We start from the raw sequence: 20,967 nt of genomic DNA on the forward strand, positions 1-20,967 counted from the left end.
GCCCGATGCGGGGCTCGATCCCAGGACCCCGAGATCATGACCTGAGCCGAAGGCAGAGGCTTAAACCACTGAGCCACCCAGGTGCCCAAAATAAAACTATTTTCACAGAAACCACATTAGGTGTTAAAATTTAAAATCCTTGGGGTGCCTGGGTGGCTCAGTGGGTTAAAGCCTCTGCCCTCAGCTCAGGTCATGATCTCAAGGTCCTGAGATGGAGCCCTGCATTAGGCTCTCTGCTCAGCAGGGAGCCTGCTTCCCCCTCTCTCTCTGCCTGCTTCTCTGACTACTTGTGATCTCTGTCTCTGTCAAATAAATAAATAAAATCTCAAAAAAAAAAATTTAAAATCCTTTTAAATGTATTTGTTTTAACCTGTCTCCCTTTTGTAATGTACATTTCTTTGACTGCTAACATAACTCTCTCTATATTTTTCCTTATTTACATAAACTTTTTAAAAGAATCTTATTAGGGACGCCTAGGTAGCTCAGTCACTTAAGCGTCTGACTTTGGCTCAGGTCATGAACTCAGAGTCCTGGGATCAAGCCCCACATTGGGCTCCTTGCTCAGTGGAGAGCCTGCTTTTCCCTCTGCCTGCCACTCTCCCTTCTTTGTGCTCTCTCTCTGACAAATAAAATCTTTAAAAAAAAATTATCTAATTAGATGTATGAAATTAGTCCAATTAAGTCATTACAATACATATCTACTATTAGCAGGTTTCTTATAGGAAGAAAATTACTAAAGCTACACTCCACACTGAAATCTGCCATAATGCAGTATTCACTTTCACTTCCTCATTCTAAAGCAACTCCATTTACATGTGCACTATTTTCTGGGTGCTAGAAAGAGTTAAACAGTGGTGCAGTCAGTTAAGTTTAGGACTCTTGGTTTCGGCTCAGGTCATAATCTCAGGATAGTGGGGGACTGAGTTCTGCACAGGACTCTGCTCAGTACAGACTCCACTTGAGCTTCTCTCTTGCTTTTCCTCTGCCCTTTTCCCCCATGCATGTGACACTCACTCTCTCTCTCTCTCTCTCTCTCTCTCTCAAATAAATAAATAAATAAATCTTAAGGAAAAAAAGAGTTAAATAGCCAAGGAGCAATTCTTTTTTCTTTTCAGTTCTAGGACAATAAAAAAAGACAGTGAGCAAAAACAATCACAGACCTCTAAACTGATATACTGGGTAGAACACACATTGGACAGTACCCTTCACTTTCACAACTCTGTTTTAAAAAATATGTATTTTCTTTATTTGAGAGAGAGAGAAAGAGAGAAAGATAAAGTGAAAGAGAGCATGAGAGACTGAGAAGGTCAGAGGGAGAAACAGACTCCCCTTGGGGCTGGGAGCCTGATGCGGGACTCAATCCCAGGACTCCGGGATCATGACCTGAGCCAAAGGCAGTTGCTTAACCAACTGAGCCACCCAAGTGCCCACACTTCCACAACTTTCTGTATGTACTACAGCCTTTCTTCTTCCTGTCTGAAAGGAAGGAATGGACAGAGGAGGGAGGGAAGGAAACAAATATATCTATAACCTGCAAGAACCCTGAAAAGTTGAAAGAGACTCATAACTAACAGAGGAACAGAAGCAGTGCAACATGTTTCAGTCCTACCACAAAGAAAGATCCATGTTTACAAACTAATAATAATTCATACATTAATTCTGTATGCAGGGTAACAAGATGTGCTCAATACACCTACTGTTTGAGATCTCCTAATCTTTCTCCTATCCCTCTTCTAACTCCTCAATTTCAGATTTAAAACATAATTTCAGAACTTTAAACTGATCAATCCCAAGAACTATAAAGTTTCTCCTGAAAGACATATTACTAGAGTAAGAGCTATCAAGTTCCCCACTTACGCCCCAATTACCAACTATGTACATGGTAATTAGATCATTCTAATTCTTTAACCAAAACTTCCTTATTCTTTAAAAAATTTAAGAATGAAATCAAGAAATTAAAAAAATTTAAGAATGAAATAAAAAATTAAGAATGAAATCAAGAAATGGAACACAGCAGTAATCTACCATAGAGTTCCACTTGGGATTCAAATTAAAAACCCAATCACCAAATACTTTTAGAAAGGTATCCACCCTTTAGGGAAAGAAAATTTGTATCTCCTTGATATGAAACACAGGTCTTAGCAGAGGCCTCTTAATTCAATTAAAAAAAAAAAAAGTAGGGCTTTGGTGTGCAGCTAAAATACTCAAGTTTTTAGTACTCGTTATTTATAAATCATTTTTCATAAGAAAAATACCTGGGAACAACACCCTTATTTAGCAGATTCAAAGGGTATATAGCAAACATAGAAATTATTACAGTAATAAAAGAGAAAGCATTACAAAAAACATACCTATAACCAAACCAAGGCATACCTGTATTCACTTTTACTTATACACAAATAGAGCCTCATTTTCCCATCCAAATTTAAAACCCCTAATTAGATGGTCATTTCAAATCATTCTTATTAATGAATACTTCTAGTATCCTAAACCTGTTTAATATGTCCTAATATCCCCCAAATCATCTGGGAAATAGTATGTTCTCAATAAATACTAGCTCTCTACATTACTTTTACTAATATAAGCAAGTAACAGTTAAGTTGAAGCCCAAAGTGTTACTCATATTAGTGGCTAAAAATTTTTCTTCAAAATTATTAGATGGGCCCTAAAAATAGTTCATAGATGTACACCACTGACGCATCTGTTCTTTAGTCTACCTCTGTTCTAACTAAGAATAATTCCTGTTCTTCTAGGGTTTATAACAGATTATAACTCCTTGAGGACTTTGAAGAACACATTTCCTCAAAAGTGATTCTGAGTTACCTTAGTATACAGTACTCAACAAAAAACACTAGAAAGAGACAGCTAAAGAAAATCAAATTTTAGTGTAAATCATGTTCAAGAGAAATAGTAGCACCTGCCTGTTTGAATGTCCTTCCAGAGAACCCAGGATTTAGAACTGTCTTCAAATATGATGAAGCAGCTCTGTTTCAATATGTTTATCTGAAATACAGAGGAATATTTATGGTGATTTTTTTTGTAAGTTAGAAATATGAAGTTAAACTTAAACTCAGAATTATTAAAAATTTACTGCAAAAAACAAAAGATATATAAAGGTAAAACTTGCCTTTTTGATAGTTCCAAGATAAAACAAGCCATCTGACCATCTAGCTAGGACATCCTGACCCTCTTCAAATTTACATGCTGGCTTTTTGACTTTATGTCCATCCTGTAAAGACAGCTTGGTCAAGGATGTTGGGGTCTTTTGGTTTCGACGTAAAGGAGACCGCTTGTGGACCAGTGAATTACCTGCCCCTGTAGAGTCTCTGATTAGGAATAAAAGACCATATATAAGATTAACTTACTTAAAGAGCTTACTTATACACCAATGATATGTTTTATATATTAATCAAAATTTTTGATTTATTTAAAAAAAACCTTAAATTGGGAGAAAATTTAATAGGTATCTCAAAACACAAATACTCTCCAGAATAAGTAACTTTAAAGAAAATGATAGTTGTTCTCAAAATTCATTCAATGCCTACCCTTACTGAGATAAGGATTCAGCAATCACTCTAAGATCACACATTCAGAGCACCTAGTATCAAAATAACAGCTCTAAGCTGAAGCGGGTAAGCCATGGTCATGAGCAAAGGATGCCTTAAATCTCATGACCGGGTTTAGATAAACTAAAAAGAAGTTACATGGCACAATTTCATAAGCACATGAAAAAGAATAAAAATAATTATGCCACACATAGTGAAAACACACTAACCAGTGACTTTGGGGTGGTTGGGTATATTCAACTCATTGGAAGAGTAGCCATGACCTCCTTAAGTGAACCACCACTGAATTAAGTCGTTTATTGATGGGAATGTGTCCCAAGTCCCTAAAATATAAAGACTAGGAGTTTAATAAAATTAAGAAACACCAATTGTACAAAATCATACTCAAATAAGAGGTATAACATCATTTATATTTTTTAAGCAAAAGACCCCAAAATTATGTATTCCAAAATTATATTATTATTCATATATTAGTAATTCCATAAACAGCATAGCATAACCACAGCATCACTACCACCAACTTTTTCTCAAAGGTAACAAAGCACTGTTTGTTTGGTTTCATTTTCTTAACTTAGATGCTTTACTAATTAAACACACAGCAATGTATAAAACTAGACAGACAATAATTCAAAAGTAGATAGTATAAAAGTTAAGTAAAAATAAAGTAAGTGGGGGAGGAAAAAAACTGTTTCAATACCTAGGAATTGGGACTACCTAATTTCAATACCTAAGAATACACAAATTCTAGGAAATTCTATCATGAGCTTCAACATGAATAAACCTTGAAGATATTAGGCTAAGCAAAAGAAACCAGAGGGACGCCTGGGTGGCTCAGTTGGTTAAGCGGCTGCCTTCGGCTCAGGTCATGATCCCGGCGTCCTGGGATCGAGTCCTGCATCTGGCTCCTTGTTCAGCAGGGAGCCTGCTTCTCCCTCTGCCTCTGCCTGCCAATCTGTCTGCCTGTGTTCACGCTCTCTGACAAATAAATAAAAAAAATCTTTAAAAAAAAATTTTTAAAGAAACCAGACCAAAAAAAGAATAAATAGTGTATAATCCCACTTATATGACGTAACCAGAGTATCAAACTCATAGACACACAGAGTAGAATGGTGGTTGCCTAGGGCCAGGAAGAGGTCAGTATGCAGAGTTAGTGTTTAAGGGGTAGTAGAGCTTCAGTTTGAAAGACACAGTACATTTTTTTCTCTTCAAGTTTTTATTTACATTCCAGTTAAAAAATAAAATAAAATAAATTTTAGTTAGTTAACATACAGTATAATGTTAGTTTCAGGTATGGAATTTACTGCTTCATCACATACATATAATAGCCACTTCACAAAAAGTGCTCTCCTTAATGCCTATCATCTATTTAACCCATCCCCCCACCCATCTCCTCTCCAGTAATTAAAGACATACTACATTTTAAAGATATCCAAAGGAATAATGATTGATATCTTTCCAAAGTTGCTGAAAACCATTAATCTACACATCCAAGAAGCTCAACAAACTCCAAGTAGGACAAATGGCAGTGACTTATACCCAGAAATGCCACAGAAAGAAAAATAACTCATTATGTACAAGGAAACCCCAATAAGATTAACTTCTCATCAGAAACAATGAAGGCCAAAAGGCAGCAAGATCCTACATTCAAAGTGCTAGAAGAAAAAACTATCAACCTTATACCCAGCAAAACTGTCAATCTTATACCCAGCAAAACTGCCATTCAAAAATGAAAGCAAAATAATTAATCTAGGATAAACAAAACTGAGAGAATTTGTTGCTAGCACAGCTACCTTACAAGAAATACTAAAGGAATTTCTTAATAAGGTTGAAAGCCAGTAAGCCAACAGAAATATAAATCAACACACACACACACACACACACACACACACACACACACACAACAGTGGTAAAGGTAATTAAGTAATTATAAAAAAACAGTATAAATGCATACTTCTAACTCAAATATATGGAACAATATGTGTATAACTGAAATATAAGGCCTATAACATACCTGGTAATAACAGCACAAAGGAGGTGGTGGGAACAAAATTGTATTAAAGTAAAGAAATGATACCAGAGAGTTACATCAACCCATAGGAACAAATGAAGAAAACCAAAAATGGTAAGTAAGAAAGTAAATTTAAGTGAAGTATGTCACTTCAAGAAACTATCTGGCGAATACCCATATTAGTCACTGTTTCAAGTAAAAATGGTATTCCATGAAAAAGCTGTTACTTAAAACAATGACATAAATATCCTATCTATATACTTCCTATTTCATCACACATGACATTATTAAAACTCAGGGGTGCCTGGATGGCTCAGTCAGTTAAGCAACTGCCCAGGCTCCCCGCTCAGGAGGAGACTGTGTCTTCCTCTGCCCCTCCCCCTGCTCAAGCTCTCTCCCTCAAATAAAAAAATAAAATTTTTTAAAAATATATAAACTCAAAATTTAGCAAAAACTATTTTTAGTGTTTCATCAGGAATGTTCTTACATGAAAGAGGGTTTTCTGTGTATGCATGCATTTTGGTGGGTTTTGGGTTTTTTTTTTTTTTTTACTATGAGTGCTCAACAATGAAGAATACTGCCTTGTTTCATGCTAAGGTACACAGCAGTTTGACCAAACATCATTTTCATGCCATCTGTACAGATGTTGACACAATGAGAAAGGCAAATAACATCTAAGTATTATGAAAATAATTCTGACCTTTCAGACTCCTACAACGCTTCAAGGATCACACTGTGGGAACCATGCTCTAGGAGAACATATGTTGCCATGTATCTAAATAAAGGGAATGTGTATGCCATGGACAGCTGTAATGAAAAGGCATTTAGTAGGATCAGGCGTTAAAAGTCTGACAAGATGAGTGCTAGAGAGAAGTAAAAATGGAGAATGAATCTACCATTAACTTTACCAACAGGAGTGTTCAATGCCAGGCTAAGAACCTTCTTTCTCCAGAGATGAAATAAATTTAATGCCTTCATCACAATATTAAAGTGATTCTATCAGCAAGCACTTTCTGGAAAACTATAAATCCAGGGGTCACTTGAGGGATTTTGCTTTCCTTAAAGAAACTAACCAAAACCTGAGCAACATCATTAATTATAGGTGAAAAATGACTTCAATAGAATGCGAAGGTGGCTACTGACCTAGAACCTTCCAAATCTAGACTGGAAAATGTACAAAAATCAAAACTGAAAACATTCCTAGATTGGTTTTGTATGCTGTGCTATTGCTTCAACAAATTCTCTTTTTCATGACAGTCTCCCATCTTACTCTCTTAAAATGTTGTAAGGATCTTTGAGAAAAAAGAGAAAACTAAAATTCCGTGCTCCCTTCTCCCTTTCACCACTCCTATTTCTTTCCTCCCATTCACAGCCAAACCTTTATTTATACACTCTTAACTCTATTACTGTAGTCTTTCCCATTTACTCTTCAGCCCATAGCAACACACATCACCATTCTCTCACCCAAACACTCCACCAAAAACAGGGATTACGTCTGTCTTACTCTTTTTTCTTTTTTAATTAACCTACAATGTATTATTTGCCTCAGGGATACAGGTCTGTGGATCATCAGTCTTACACAATTCACAGCACTCACCGCAGCACATACCCTCCCCAATGTCCATAACCCAGCCACCCTATCCCTCCCCGACACCTCCCAGACATCTGTCTTACTCTTATTCACAGCTGTATCCGCAACGCTCTGCATAGGGCATGATACATAAAAGGCAGAAAGGTTATATGGAACTTATAAACTTCAAGCTCAATTCAAGAAAAATCTATATTTAAAGAGTTAAATTATTTCTAAAAATGACTGCATGCACAAATAGTCTGTTTTGTTCCGAATAAAGAATAGACTCTAATTCACATACAACAATTACATACCAATCTTTATTCACATAAACATGAAGAACGTAAATCATATATAAAACTGCATTAACGGGTATTTATAAACAGTATTATCCTTTTAAAAATTTCTGTCCAAAGAAACTTTATAAAAAATAAACCAAATGACCCGTAATAGCATAACTCAAACATAACCAAGATAAACACTGTATATTTATCCCCTTCCAAGGTAATTTCTCCCATTACTGTCACTGATTACTTCCCTCCTCTCTAGAATGTGACCTTTACTAGAAGCCAAATTAGTTTTTCTAATTTTAGAATTTATTATTTCCCTTCTGATTAAAAGTAAACATAAGATAGTAAAATAATACAGAAAGAGTGAAAAGTGAAAATTCCCCATCATACTTTCTCCCACAAAAGAACTGTTAATCTCCTGACTTTCCTTCTGTATATACCACATACACAGACATAATTCACATAAAATGTTTTAATTTAAAGAGTGGAATATTACATATACTGTTCTCTAACTTTCTCATATAATAATGTATCTTGGAGAATGTAATATCCATCTACACAAGTATAAAACAAAAGTATATAAGATAATCCTTTCTTCAAATGCTAAGCTACTTTCCAACTACTACCCTACCCAACTGAGGAACATTTAGTATGTTTCCATTCTTTTACTATTACAACCAATATAAAGCTCATCCTTTTCCTTTTTTTTTTAAGTATTCCTGGTACTACATGAGATAAATTCATAAAGAATAATTACTATAACAAAAAACGTATACATTTTTCCTTTTTGCTGTAGAAAATTACAAACATGCAAAAGCAAACTAAACAAGTATAAAAAACCATCAGGTATTCACCATCCAGTTTCAATTACCATTTCATAGCTAATACTATTTCATTTCAACACCCCATTCCCCAACCTACATTATGTATATATTTTAACTGACAATGTCAAATGAATCTCCAAAAAAGTAGTTTCACTGACACTACCAGAACAGCACCTGAAGGCCCAATACTTCACCAGCAGTATTTACCCTTTTATTATTTGACAGACAACACACACACACACACACACTACATTTCTATCTACAGTTCTATTATTATTAGAGGTTTCTTCCTTTGTTAATTTGTATGTCTTCTGGAAACATCAGATATTCTCTGCCTTTTTTTTAAACTAAAATGTTCATCTTTTTCATAATGACTTAAGAGCACTTTATATATTATGAATAAGAACACTTTGTTACATGTTAGAAATACTTTTCCCAGCTCACACACTATAAAAGTGCCATGACAAAGACTTTTTGATAGGGGGATCAGTACTTGGTGTTCAGTATCTCTCATCTTGCATCAGGCTGCCTTGCCTATTTAAGAAGCCATACCAGAAAAAATTTAAATGGAAAACCAAAACAAATAAAGGAGTTGGTTTGCATGCCCTTTTCTTAAACTGTGTACTCCTAATCGCCATTGTGAGGTTATGTAAGGTGCCTGTGCTCTTCCCAACACCCATTAAATCTCCAGTCCACACCTTTTCATTTTACATGATGTTAACAGTGCCTTCTCCCAAATGGAGTTAAAGTTAAATTTCACTCTATTTGGCAGATAATCTTTAGTGCATAAATACAGGGCAGTTCCAATTAATTGAAGCAGGATTTTTTGAGGTCAAACTTTTTATAAAATTTGTAAAACAAAACTAAACTAAAAAAAAAACTAAACTAAACTAAACTAAAAATCCATAGAATAGTTAAGTTGACTTCTAAAAGAAAGAACAAAGGGCGCCTGGGTGGCTCAGTGGTTAAAGCCTCTGCCTTCGGCTCAAGTCATGATCTCAGGGTCCTGGGATCGAGCCCCGCATCGGGCTAACTGCTCCGCAGGGAGCCTGCTTCCTCCTCTCTCTCTGCCTGCCTCTCTGCCTAGTTGTGATTTCTGTCAAATAAATAAAATAAAATAAATTTAAAAATAAATAAATAAAAGAATTTAAAAGAAAGAACAAAGAAAGAGAGGAAGATTCACCCTACCAAATACTGTGACATATTCCAGAGAAAAACTGTTCTGTACAGGTAAGGAACTGACAATAAGATTATTACAACAGAATAGGTATCTCCAAAACAGTTTCATTTAAGGGAAGTAGATATATGATAAAAGTAACACCACAAATCAGTACAAAAAGGACATATTATTTAGTAAATAGTATTGGGGAAAATGATTCACTTAAATGGAGGAGAAGCTATATTCTTTTTTTTTAAAAAGATTTTATTTATTTGACAGAGATCACAAGCAGGCAGAGAGGCAGGCTGAGAGAGAGGAGGAAGCAAGCTCCCTGCTGAGCAGAGAGCCCGATGCGGGGCTCGATCCCAGGACCCTGAGATCATGACCTGAGCTGAAGGCAGAGGCTTAACCCACTGAGCCACCCAGGCGCCCCAGAGAAGCTATACTCCTAATTCACAATTCACAAAAAGATGCATTACAGATGGATTAAAGACAAAAATAAATGTAAAACTTTAAGCATAACTAGAAAATACAGAATATTGTTGTGACAACTGATGAACTATTGAACTCTACATCTGAAACTAGAGATGTACTATATGTTGGCTAATTGAATTTTTAAAAAAGGAAGATGCTTTTTATTTTTTTTTTTTTTTAAAGATTTATTTATTTATCAGAGAGAGAGAGAGGAGCGAGAGTGAGCACAAGCAGACAGAGTGGCAGGCAGAGGGAGAAGCAGGCTCCCTGCTGAGCAAGGAGCCCGATGTGGGACTCGATCCCAGGACGCTGGGATCATGACCTGAGCCGAAGGCAGCTGCTTAACCAACTGAGCCACCCAGGCATCCCAGGAAGATGCTTTTTAAACAGAAAAAAAAATATGATCTTGGAAGCAGAGCATACATACAACATGGAAAGATGCTGCAAATTTGTTGAAAGCAAAATGAAATTTATCGCACAATTATCACTTATGCAAACTGAACACATGCATATATAATACTATATATTTTACAATGACATATATTAAATATTTTCAAGTGGGTATGTTAAGACAACTGGTAAGTGAGAGTAGGAGATCTGACTGAGAACTGGGGAAACTGGACATGTCCTGACCAGAGAATTGTGATGCTGTAGTATACTTCTTTCTGTTACTAAGATCTGACTCAATTATATCAGCTCCTCATACCACACAATACAGATTAACAAAGTAGCAGAAGTCAAATCGTATTTTCAGAATGGTCACAACCAAAGTCACTATTTGCTATCTGCTTTTACTATTCGACAACATACACATAAAGAATACTTCTATCTATCTATCTATATATATATATACAAATCTATCCATACTACTACTACTTAGAGAAGCACTTTTTTCTTCACTGCTACTGATGTCCATCTTGAGAGAGACTGCCTGGAAAAAGTTTCCTCCCTTGAAACCAAATGGAAGACCAGGGGTTCAACTAGCTACTTTTTTGGTTTACTACTCCCACAATAAATAAGACCCTAATTCAAGAACTTGGGAATTAGATGCATAATTCAAATAGTATGTGGTCTTTTTTCCTCCCCAATTTAATCCCCAGCTAACAAGAAAACTATCTGAATATTATATGGGAGACCACAGACTGTTAATTTCATGTCTGCAATAATCTCTGAGAACTATTATGAGACCAATATTAAAAAACATGGGTTAAGGACTTGATATAGTTTAATTTCTCAATAAGTGAAATAGGAAGAAATTCAACTCACTTTCAGGTTAATTATTTTTCTTTCAATAAATATTTAATGAGTATCTGTTCTAGGCCTGGTGAATAAGAGAGTCAAGGTTCCTATCTTCAGGGCCCAAGATTTTGACAGGAAAGACTCAGCTAGAACTTCCTTCTTGAGGATCCTTTCCTGATTCAACCCCATCCACCAACTTCAAGTTAGATGCTCTCTTGGTGTATGCTAGTTCTCCCACTAACATACTTCCAACACTCTGTTCCATTTGCCTACTTACTTATCTTCATCTACTCCCCACTCCCCAAATACTTTGTATTCTGAGGGGGAAATGACTGTCCCATTTTATGGGACCACTCCTTCCCTAGAACCTAGCGTAGTGCCCAGAATGTATTGGTAATACAATAACTAATCAGTAAATTACCAGTAGTAGCTGGTAATTTAATTAAAGGCAATCTCTAAAGAGCCAAATGCCACTGCCCCAACATAGGACTCATCACCCCAGTAGGAACTTTCATCCCTCTGCTGCTGAGTTTCCCTCCCCAATCAGCCATGACTGATCCACCACAACCATGTCTCTAGGACCCCTGCCACTACTCTTCAACCCATGAAGTTCCACTTGGCAGCAAAGGAACTAAAAGGAGGAAAACCTAGTCTCACTTTGCACTGTCACACCCCCTCCCCAACAGGAGCACTCCTCTCACTCTAACTCACCCCAATCCAAAAAATCAAATGAGTATGCAATCGCAGGAGATGACAGGCACTGCTGTGATAGAGAAGAAAATACCAATTCTGCTGCTATCTTAACCTTTTATCTGCCATAGGTCCCAAGCAATCTCATCTCTTAAAAAGCAAAAGCTGCCATCTATCCCAGGCTCTTTCCCACAACTTCTTCCCTTCTCTCAGAAAAGCAGTACATGTGTGGGTGAATCACACGTGAACAATAAATGTAACCTAACAACAGTGCCACTTCTGGGAGAATCTTTCACAAAGATATAGTTAAATTCATGTGGCCACGGAAGGCCAAGGTAGGGCCTAGGTACAAGCAGAAGGCAATCTAACTGAAGCTTGGACCTGCATTAAAGCTATGGGGAAAGAATTCTCTTCTATCTTTTAAGGAAGGTATAAGTAAAACGAAGCTCGGGGCTGGCAGAATTCTTTCTGGTTGAGGGTTCCTTGAAAGTACAACATCAAAGGGGGCCAGGGTCAGACCAAGAGAACAGAAAGCATAAAGCAGGCAGCTTAATGACTGGCTCTACTCTAATCCTTAGTTTCAGAAATTACAAAAACATAACAATGCATACTTAAAAAAAAATTCAAGAAGATAGATAGGTTTAAAACAAAATGCAGTCACTGCCCACCCAACCCTTCCCACACTTCAATACTGCTCTCCAGAGGCTGATGCTTTCTCAACTCTTTTCAGCTATTTATTCTGGGAGGCACCTCCATAGTTCTAAATAATGTGCATGTGCTTATATTTCTCTTTTTAACTGATCTATTTCACATCTGACTTATTATAAAAAATCATAACAAACAACTCCCATCCTCTACAATCTTACTGAACTAATTTCATTAAATCAATAATGTGCTTTAAATAATCCAAACTGTAAATATTAATCACTGCAAAACTAAATGGCACACTCTCATTTAACAACTTTTCTTATTCACTTTTTATTTTTCCTGGAATTGCTTATTAATGTGTTCCTTTACTTCCCCTGTGTCAAACTGGCAAGAATATGGGTGCCCAGGTGGCTCAGGTCTAGATCTCAGGGTCCTGGGATCAAGCCCCACATCAGGCTCCCTACTCAGGGGGAGTCTGCTTCTCCTTCTCCCTCTGGTCCTCTCTCTGCTCAAGCTCTCTGTCTCTCTCTCAAATAAATAAATAAAATCTTCCAATTGTCAAGAATAATTCCAAACCTTTCTTTCCTCCACAGGTAACTCTTATTTCTAGAGCTCTCCATGTTCCTGCACCACTCTGCACTGATTACTCTCTAGGCCTTATCATCTTCAAAGCTTCTCTTATCCCTTTATTTTCTTTATTATTCTTTTGCTGTAGCAAGGGCTTGCAGTTAAAGGATGTATACATGTACATATTTTTAATTTTTTATTTTTTTATAAACATACAATGTATTATTAGCCCCAGGGGTACAGGTCTGTGAATCGCCAGGTTTACACACTTCACAGCACTCACCATAGCACATACCCTCCCCAATGTTCATAACCCCACCACCCTCTCCCGACCCCCTTCCCCCCAGCAACCCTGTTTGTTTTGTGAGATTAAGAGTCTCTTATAGTTTGTCTCCCTCCTGATCCCATCTTGTTTCATTTATTCTTTTCCTACCCCCAAACCCCCCACGTTGCCTCTCCACTTCCTCATATCAGGGAGAGCACATGATAGATGTCTTTCTCTGACTGATTTATTTCACTAAGCATAATACCCTCTAGTTCCATCCACGTCATCACAAATGGCAAGATTTCATTTCTTTTGATGGCTGCATAGTATCCCATTGTATATATATACCACATCTTCTTTATCCATTCATCTGTTGATGGACATCTAGGTTCTTTCCATAGTTTGGGTATTATGGATATTGCTGCTATAAACATTTGAGTGCACGTGCCCCTTCGGATCACTACGTTTGTATCTTTAGGGTAAATACCCAGTAGTGCAATTGCTGGGTCACAGGGTAGCTCTATTTTCATACATGTACATTTTTTAAAGATTTATTTAATTTTGGAGAAAGTGAGCACATGAGAGGAAGGGCAGGGTGTGGGATGCAGACAGAAAGGGTGAGACAGTCTTCAGCCAACTGCGCACTGAATGTGTAGCCTGAAATGAGGTTCAATCCCCCAGCCCTGAGCTCATGACCTGAGCAAGAACCAACAATCGGACACTTAACTGAATGCACCACCCAGGTCACCACCCAACCTCTACACATATATTTTCTGAGTCTTTATGTATCTAAACTTATCTTAGTCCTAAACTCACAATGGACTGTTTCCTGGATACAGAATTTGATGTTGGAAATACTTTCCCTGAGCAGTTTGATGATAATCCCATTTATCCCATTTAACACAGCATTGATGATGAAAAATCTGGTACTTGAGTAGAGGTATTTACTAAGAAATGAATAAGCCACAAAGATAAAAGGTACAGAATAGGGAATACAGTCAGTGATATTATAATAGGAGTATACAATGAGTCAAAGCTACACTTGCAGCGAGCAGAGCATAATGTAGACTTGTGGAATCGCTGCTGTATACCCAAAACTATTATAATGTGTGTCAACTATAGGTCAATAAAAAACACCATAAAATCATAAAATAAAATCAGAAACAAAAAAAGAAGACATTAAAACTGATACCACAGAAATATAGAGGATTACTATAAACAACTACAAACCAATAAACTGGACAACCTAAAAGAAATAAATTCCTAGAAACATACAACCTACCAAAACTGAATCATGAAGAAACAAAATCTAAATATACGAATTACCAATAAGGAGATTAAATCAGTAATCAAAAAAGTGCCAAAAAACAAAAGTCCAAAACCAGACATCTTCACTGGTCAATCCTACATTCAAAGAAAAATCTCAAACTTTTCCAAAAAAAAACAGAAAGAAGAGAACACTTCCAACTCATTTACAAGGTCAGTATTACCCTGATACTAAAACCAGACAGGGATGTTACAACAAAAGAAAATTACAGGATAATATTCTTGATGAACAGTGATAAAACATTCCTCAACAAAATACTAATAAACTGAATTCAATAATACATTAAAAGAATCATACACCCTGATTATGTGGGATTTATTCCACAGATACAGGATGCTTCAACAGCCATAAAAATCAATGTGATACACCACAGTAACAAAAAGAGGACAAAATCATGTAATACAACAGATGCAGAAAAAGCATTTGACAAAAGTCAACATTTATAATAAAACTCTCACAAAGTGAGTACAGAAGGAACACACCTACCTTAACATAATAAAGACCAATAAAAACATCATACTCAGCAGTATGAAAGAGAGAAAACTTTTCCTCTAAAATCAGGAATAAGACAAGGATGCTGTCTTTCACCTATCTTCTTCAACACAGTATTGGAAGCAATAACTGCAGTAATTAGGCCAAAGAAAGAAATGGCATCGAAATTAGAAAGGAAGAAGTAAACCTGGCACTATTTGCAGATGACTTATTATACACAGAAAATCCCTAGGACTCCACCAAAAAACTGTTAGGACTAATAAATGAATTCAGTAAAGGTGCAGGATACAAAGTTAATATATGAAAATCTGCTGTATTTCTATACACTAACAACAAACTATCAGAAAGAAAAATTAACAATTCTTTACAACTGCACCCCCCCCCAAAATCCTAGGAATAAATTTAATCAAAGAGGTGAAATACCTGTACACTATAAAAACTGTAAGGCATCAATGAAGGCAAGTGAAAAAGACAGAAATAAATAAAGACAGTTCATACACATAGACTGGAAGAATACCGTTAGAATATCCATACTACCCAAAGCAATCTACATACACATTCAATACAACCCCTATCAAAATTCCAATAGCATTTTTCACATAAAAAGAACAGTCCTAAAACATGTTTGGAACCACAAAAAGCCCAAACAGCCAAAGCAATCTTAAGAAAAAGAAGAACAGGGGCGCCTGGGTGGCTCAGTGGGTTAAGGCCTCTGCCTTCAGCTCAGCTCATGATCCCAGAGTCCTGGGATCGAGCCCCACGTCAGGCTCTCTGCTCAGCAGGGAGCCTACTTCCCCCCCTCTCTCTCTGCCTGCCTCTCTGCCTACTTGTGATCTCTGTCTGTCAAATAGATGAATAAAATCTTTAAAAAAAAAAAAAGTTTAAAAAAAGGAAAAGAAGAACAAAGTTGGAGATATTACACTTTCTGACTTCAAACTGTACAAAACCATAGTAATCAAAACAGTATAGTACTAGCATAAAAAGAGACACATATGTCAATGAACAGAACAGAGCTCAAAAATAAACCCACATGTATTTGGTCAACTAATTTAAGACAAAGGAATCAAGAATATATCATGGGGGAAAGACAGTCTCTTCAATAAATGGTACTGGAAAAACTGGAGAGCCCCATGAAAAAAAATGGATTTGGACCACTATCTTATACAATTCACAAAAATTAACTTAAAAATGGGTTAAGTAGGGATGCCTGAGTGGCTCAGTGGGTTAAGCCGCTGTCTTCGGCTCAGGTCATGATCCTAGGTCCTGGGATCGAGTCCCGCATCAGGCTCCTTGCTTGGCGGGGAGCCTGCTTCTCTATCTGCCTCTGCCTGCCACTCTGCCTGCTTGTGCTCACTCTCTCTCTCTCTCATTCTCTCTCTCTTTGACAAATAAAATCTTTAAAAAAAAAAATGGGTTAAATATATGAACATAACACCTGAAACCGTGAAACTTCTAGAAGAAAAAATAGGAAGTAAGCTCCTTGATATCACTCTTAGTGACAATTTTTTTGGATTTGACACCAAAAGCAAAGGCAACAAAAGCAAAAATAAACAAGTAGAACCATATCAAAACTAAGCTCTGCACAGCAATGGAAACCATTAACAAAAAGAAAAGGCGACTACTGAATGGGAGAAAATATTTTCAAATCACGTATTTGATAAGGGATTAATAACCAAAATATGGGGGTGCCTGAATGGCTCAGTAGGTTAAACAACTGCCTTCAGCATAGTCATGATTCCGGGATCCTGGGATCCTGGATAGAGCCGCGCCTCGGGCTCTCTGCTCAGCAGGGAGCCTACTTCTCACTGTCTCTCTGCCCTTCTCCCCTGCACATCCTCTCTCTCTTGCTCTGTTCTCTCAAATAAGTAAAATCTTTTTAAAAAATGTAAAAACTCATACAACTCAATAACAACAAAAACAAGATCTTGATCAAGAAATGAGGAGAAAGGGGTGCCTGGGTGGCTCAGTTGGTTAAGCGACTGCCTTCAGCTCAGGTCATGATCCTGGAGTCCAGGGATGAGTCCCGCATCAGACTCCCTGCTCAGCAGAGAGTCTGCTTCTCCCTCTGACCTTTCCCCCATCTCACTCACTCTCTCATTCTCTCTCTCTCAAAATACATGAATAAGATCTTTAAAAATAAAAACAAAACAACAACAAAAAGGAAATGAGAAGATCTGAACTGACATTTCTCCAACAATATACAGACGGCAAACAGGCAGATAAAAAGATGCTCAACATCACTCATAATCAGAAATGCAAATCAAAACCACAATGAGATACCACCTTACACCTGTCAAAATGGCTATTATCAAAAAGACAAGAAATAACAAGGACGTGGAGAAAAGGCAAGTTTTATGTACTGGTGCTGGGAATTTAAATTGGTGCAGCCACTATGGAAAACAGTATGGAGGTTCCTCAAAAAATTAAAAATAGAACTACCATATGGGGTACCTGGGTGGCTCAGTTGGTTAAGCGTCTGCCTTCAGCTCAGGTCATGATCCCACGGTCCTGGCATCAAGCCCCATGTTGGACTCCCTGGCCGGGGGGTTGGAGGGGGGCGGCACACGGGGGGATGGATGCTGCTGCTTCTCCCTCTCCCACTGGCACTCCCCCACTGCTGATGTTCTTTTGTTGCCAAATAAATAAAGTCTTAAAAAAAAAAATACCATACAATCCAGCAATTCCGCTTCTGAATATTTATCCAAAGAAAACAGAAACACTAACTACAGATACATACATCCCCATGTTCATTGCAGCATTATTTACAATAACCAAGACACAGAAACAACCTAGGTGTCCATCAATGGATAAATGGATAAAGACAATTTAATGTGTGTTTGTGTGTGTGCACGTGCGCGCGCACACACACACACACACAATGGAATATTATTTAGCCATTAAAAAACACAATCTTGCTACCTGTGACAACATGGATGGACTTTGAGGACATTACACCAGGTGAAATAAGTCAGACAGAAAAAGACAAATACCATACAATCTCAACTATATGTGGAATCTAATAAAACTACAACAATAAAAAAACCAAAGCTCATAAAGAAAACAGAGCGGTGATTGACAGAGGCGAGGAACAGGAATGGGCTAAATGGGTGAAAGAAAAAATACACACTTATAAAATAAGCAAGTCACAGGGATGTAATGTACACCATAGTGACTATAGTTAGTAATACTGTACTGCATATTTGAAAGTTGCTAAGAATAAATCTTAAAAGTTCTCTATCACAAGGGAAAAAATATTTTAACTATATATGGTGATAGATGGTAACTAAACTCATGGTGGTGATTATTTTGCAATTTATACAAATATCTAATCACTATATTGTATACCTGAAACTAAATAATGTTATGTGTCAATTATAACTCAATTTTAAAAATGGAAAAAAAGGGGGGAGGGGCACTGTAGTAAATACAGGGTCACACCCGGGATTGAAATAAGAAAAATCCTAGATGTCATTTTTATTTCATCAGTTGGATATAAAACCTGGAGCACAGATCCCGGAGCGGGGGAAAGAATGAAAAGGGGAAAAAAAGAATTAAAGTTAATAAATTAAGTATCCATCTCATGTTGAAGGGGGCAGGAGGAGAGAAGTAAAAGGAAAAAAAATCAATGAAAGAAAAGCATACAACAGAGAAAACCAATGGCACTAAAACTTGGTCTACTGAAAAGACTGATAAAACTGGCAAATATCTGGGGGAGACTAATCAGGAAATCTAGGAGGTAGTTGGATAAAAAGATGCACAGCTCAGAAAGAAAATCAGGTTTGGAAGTAAAGACCTAGAGTCAGGAAAATAGTGAAGGTATTTGAAGCCCTGGCTAGAAATGAGAAGAGAAAGGGGATGAGAACTTTACTATAATAAAAGAGCAAAGTGAAGATTCTCTGCTCCTTCTCATGCTAAAACAAAAAGAAAAGAAAAACTTAAAATAAAAACACACTCAAAACAAAACTAAACAAAAACAAAAACACACTCCATCTTCAATCATACTAGAGTATACATGAAACTCCAAACCACAATATAGGAAAATGGAAAGCAGCTGAAATAATAATAAACACTGGTAAAATGGGGAAGATTAAACTTAAGCACCCAGCAGAAAAGAATGTTAAGAAGCAACCCACTTGTCCCACAGAACCCCAAAAGACTGAAGAATTGGCAGCACCTGACTCAAAAGACAGAGATCAGGTGAGCTCAAAGAATAGAGTAATACATGGAAGTCTGTATAAAAGTACTGTTGGATCCTTAGTCACATCTTCTATTCGTACTATCTGTATATCGTATCAGGAGATGGAAAGTTTATTCATTCAAAGATTAATCAAGGGAAACAAACACAAAGTACAGAGAGGAGAATAGGTGAAGTGCCCACTGAAAATGGGGAAAGTTTTCTTTATAAATACATTCAAGTTTTAAAAATCATTTTTCAGGGGCGCCTGGGTGGTTCAATGGGTTAAAGCCTCTGCCTTCGGCTCAGGTCATGAGCCCAGGGTCCTGGGATTGAGCCCCATATCGGGCTCTCTGCTCAGCGGAGGGCCTGCTTCCTCCTCCTCTCTCTCTCTCTCTCTCTGCCTGCCTCTCTGCCTACTTGTGATCTCTGTCAAATAAATAAATAAAATCTTTTTAAAAAATCATTTTTCAACATCTAATGAATAAATGGATCTAGGTATTGAGTACCAGTGGCTTCTAAAAGCACAAGAGAAAGAACTACTGAATGCTTCTTGGGAGAACATACCACATCTATGAAGTACTCACGTCAAAAAAAAAAAAAAGCAAGCAATCTGGAATAAGCTTCTACATCTAGTCACCAATTTATAGAAAATGCAGAGAAATGATGTTCAATTGCACAATGGGGAATGTAATTGGCAAAATCCAAGCTGGGAAATTTATACGTCAAATGACTGGTTTCTTCCACAAATAATCTCCCCCCAAAAATGGGTGGGGGAAAGTAACAAAGATTTAAAACATATTTTTAAAGGATGCTCAACATCCCTAATCAGGGAAATGCAAATCAAAACCACAATGAGATATAACCTTAACATCTGTTAAAAATGCCTAAAATTATTTTTAAAAAAACAACAACACAAGAAATAACAACTGTTGGGGAGAATGTGGAGAAAAGGAGCCCTCATGAGCTACTGGTAGGAACATAAACTGGTACACCACTGTGGAAACAGTATAGCTGTTCCTCAAAAAATTAAAAACAGAAATACCATATGATCCAGTAATTCCACTACTGAGTATTTACTCAAAGAAAACACTAATTCAAAGATTTATGTGTCCCTATGTTCATTGCAGCATCATTTATAATAGCAAGGTACAGAAGCAACCCATGTCCATCAATAAATGAATCAATAAAAATGTGAAACACACACACATACACATACACAGGAATATTACACAGCCATAAAAAGACCAATATTGTGCCATCTGAGAAAACATGCATGGATCTCCAGGGATTTTGCTAAATGAAATAAGTCAGACAGAAAAAGACAAATACCATATGATTTCACTCATAAGAGGAGGGACGTGGAGGAGAGGAGAGGAGAGGGGAGGGGAGGGGAGGAGGGGGACAAAAGGACAGAAGAAGGTAGGGAAAGGACTCAGTTGGTTAAGCCTATGACTCTTGATTTTGGGCTCAGGTCATGATCTCAGCAGTGTGAGATTGAGTCCCACCTCCAGCTCCATGCTGGCTCTGTGCTCAGCAAGGAGTCTGCTAAAGATTCTCTCCCTCGGGGCGCCTGGGTGGCTCAGTGGGTTAAAGCCTCTGCCTTCAGCTCAGGTCATGATCTCAGGGTCCCGGGATCGAGCCCCGCATCGGGCTCTCTGCTCTGCGGGGAGC

General features: G+C 37.3%; 1 protein-coding gene across 3 annotated transcripts in view; it reads right to left on the minus strand.

Annotated features, from left to right (window-relative positions):
* MTF2 (metal response element binding transcription factor 2) overlaps nt 1-20,967 on the minus strand; it is a 62,174-nt gene that overhangs the window by 24,252 nt on the left and 16,955 nt on the right. For 2 of the 3 annotated variants that reach the window (XM_080800909.1, XM_080800908.1), the window contains exons 2-4: nt 3,310-3,326; nt 3,128-3,229; nt 2,922-3,003 (exon numbers count right to left, since the gene is read on the minus strand). Coding sequence is in view for 2 of the 3 variants with exons in the window: in XM_080800908.1 (XP_080657034.1) it covers nt 2,922-3,003; nt 3,128-3,229; nt 3,310-3,326 (201 nt within the window). In the remaining variant the exon portion in view is untranslated. Of the gene's footprint in view, nt 1-2,921; nt 3,004-3,127; nt 3,327-20,967 lie in introns of all 3 variants that reach the window. The other variant, XM_080800907.1, reaches the window with a different exon arrangement.

Source organism: Martes martes (genome assembly GCF_963455335.1).
Source record: "Martes martes genome assembly, chromosome: 4".
Lineage (NCBI taxonomy): Eukaryota > Metazoa > Chordata > Mammalia > Carnivora > Mustelidae > Martes > Martes martes.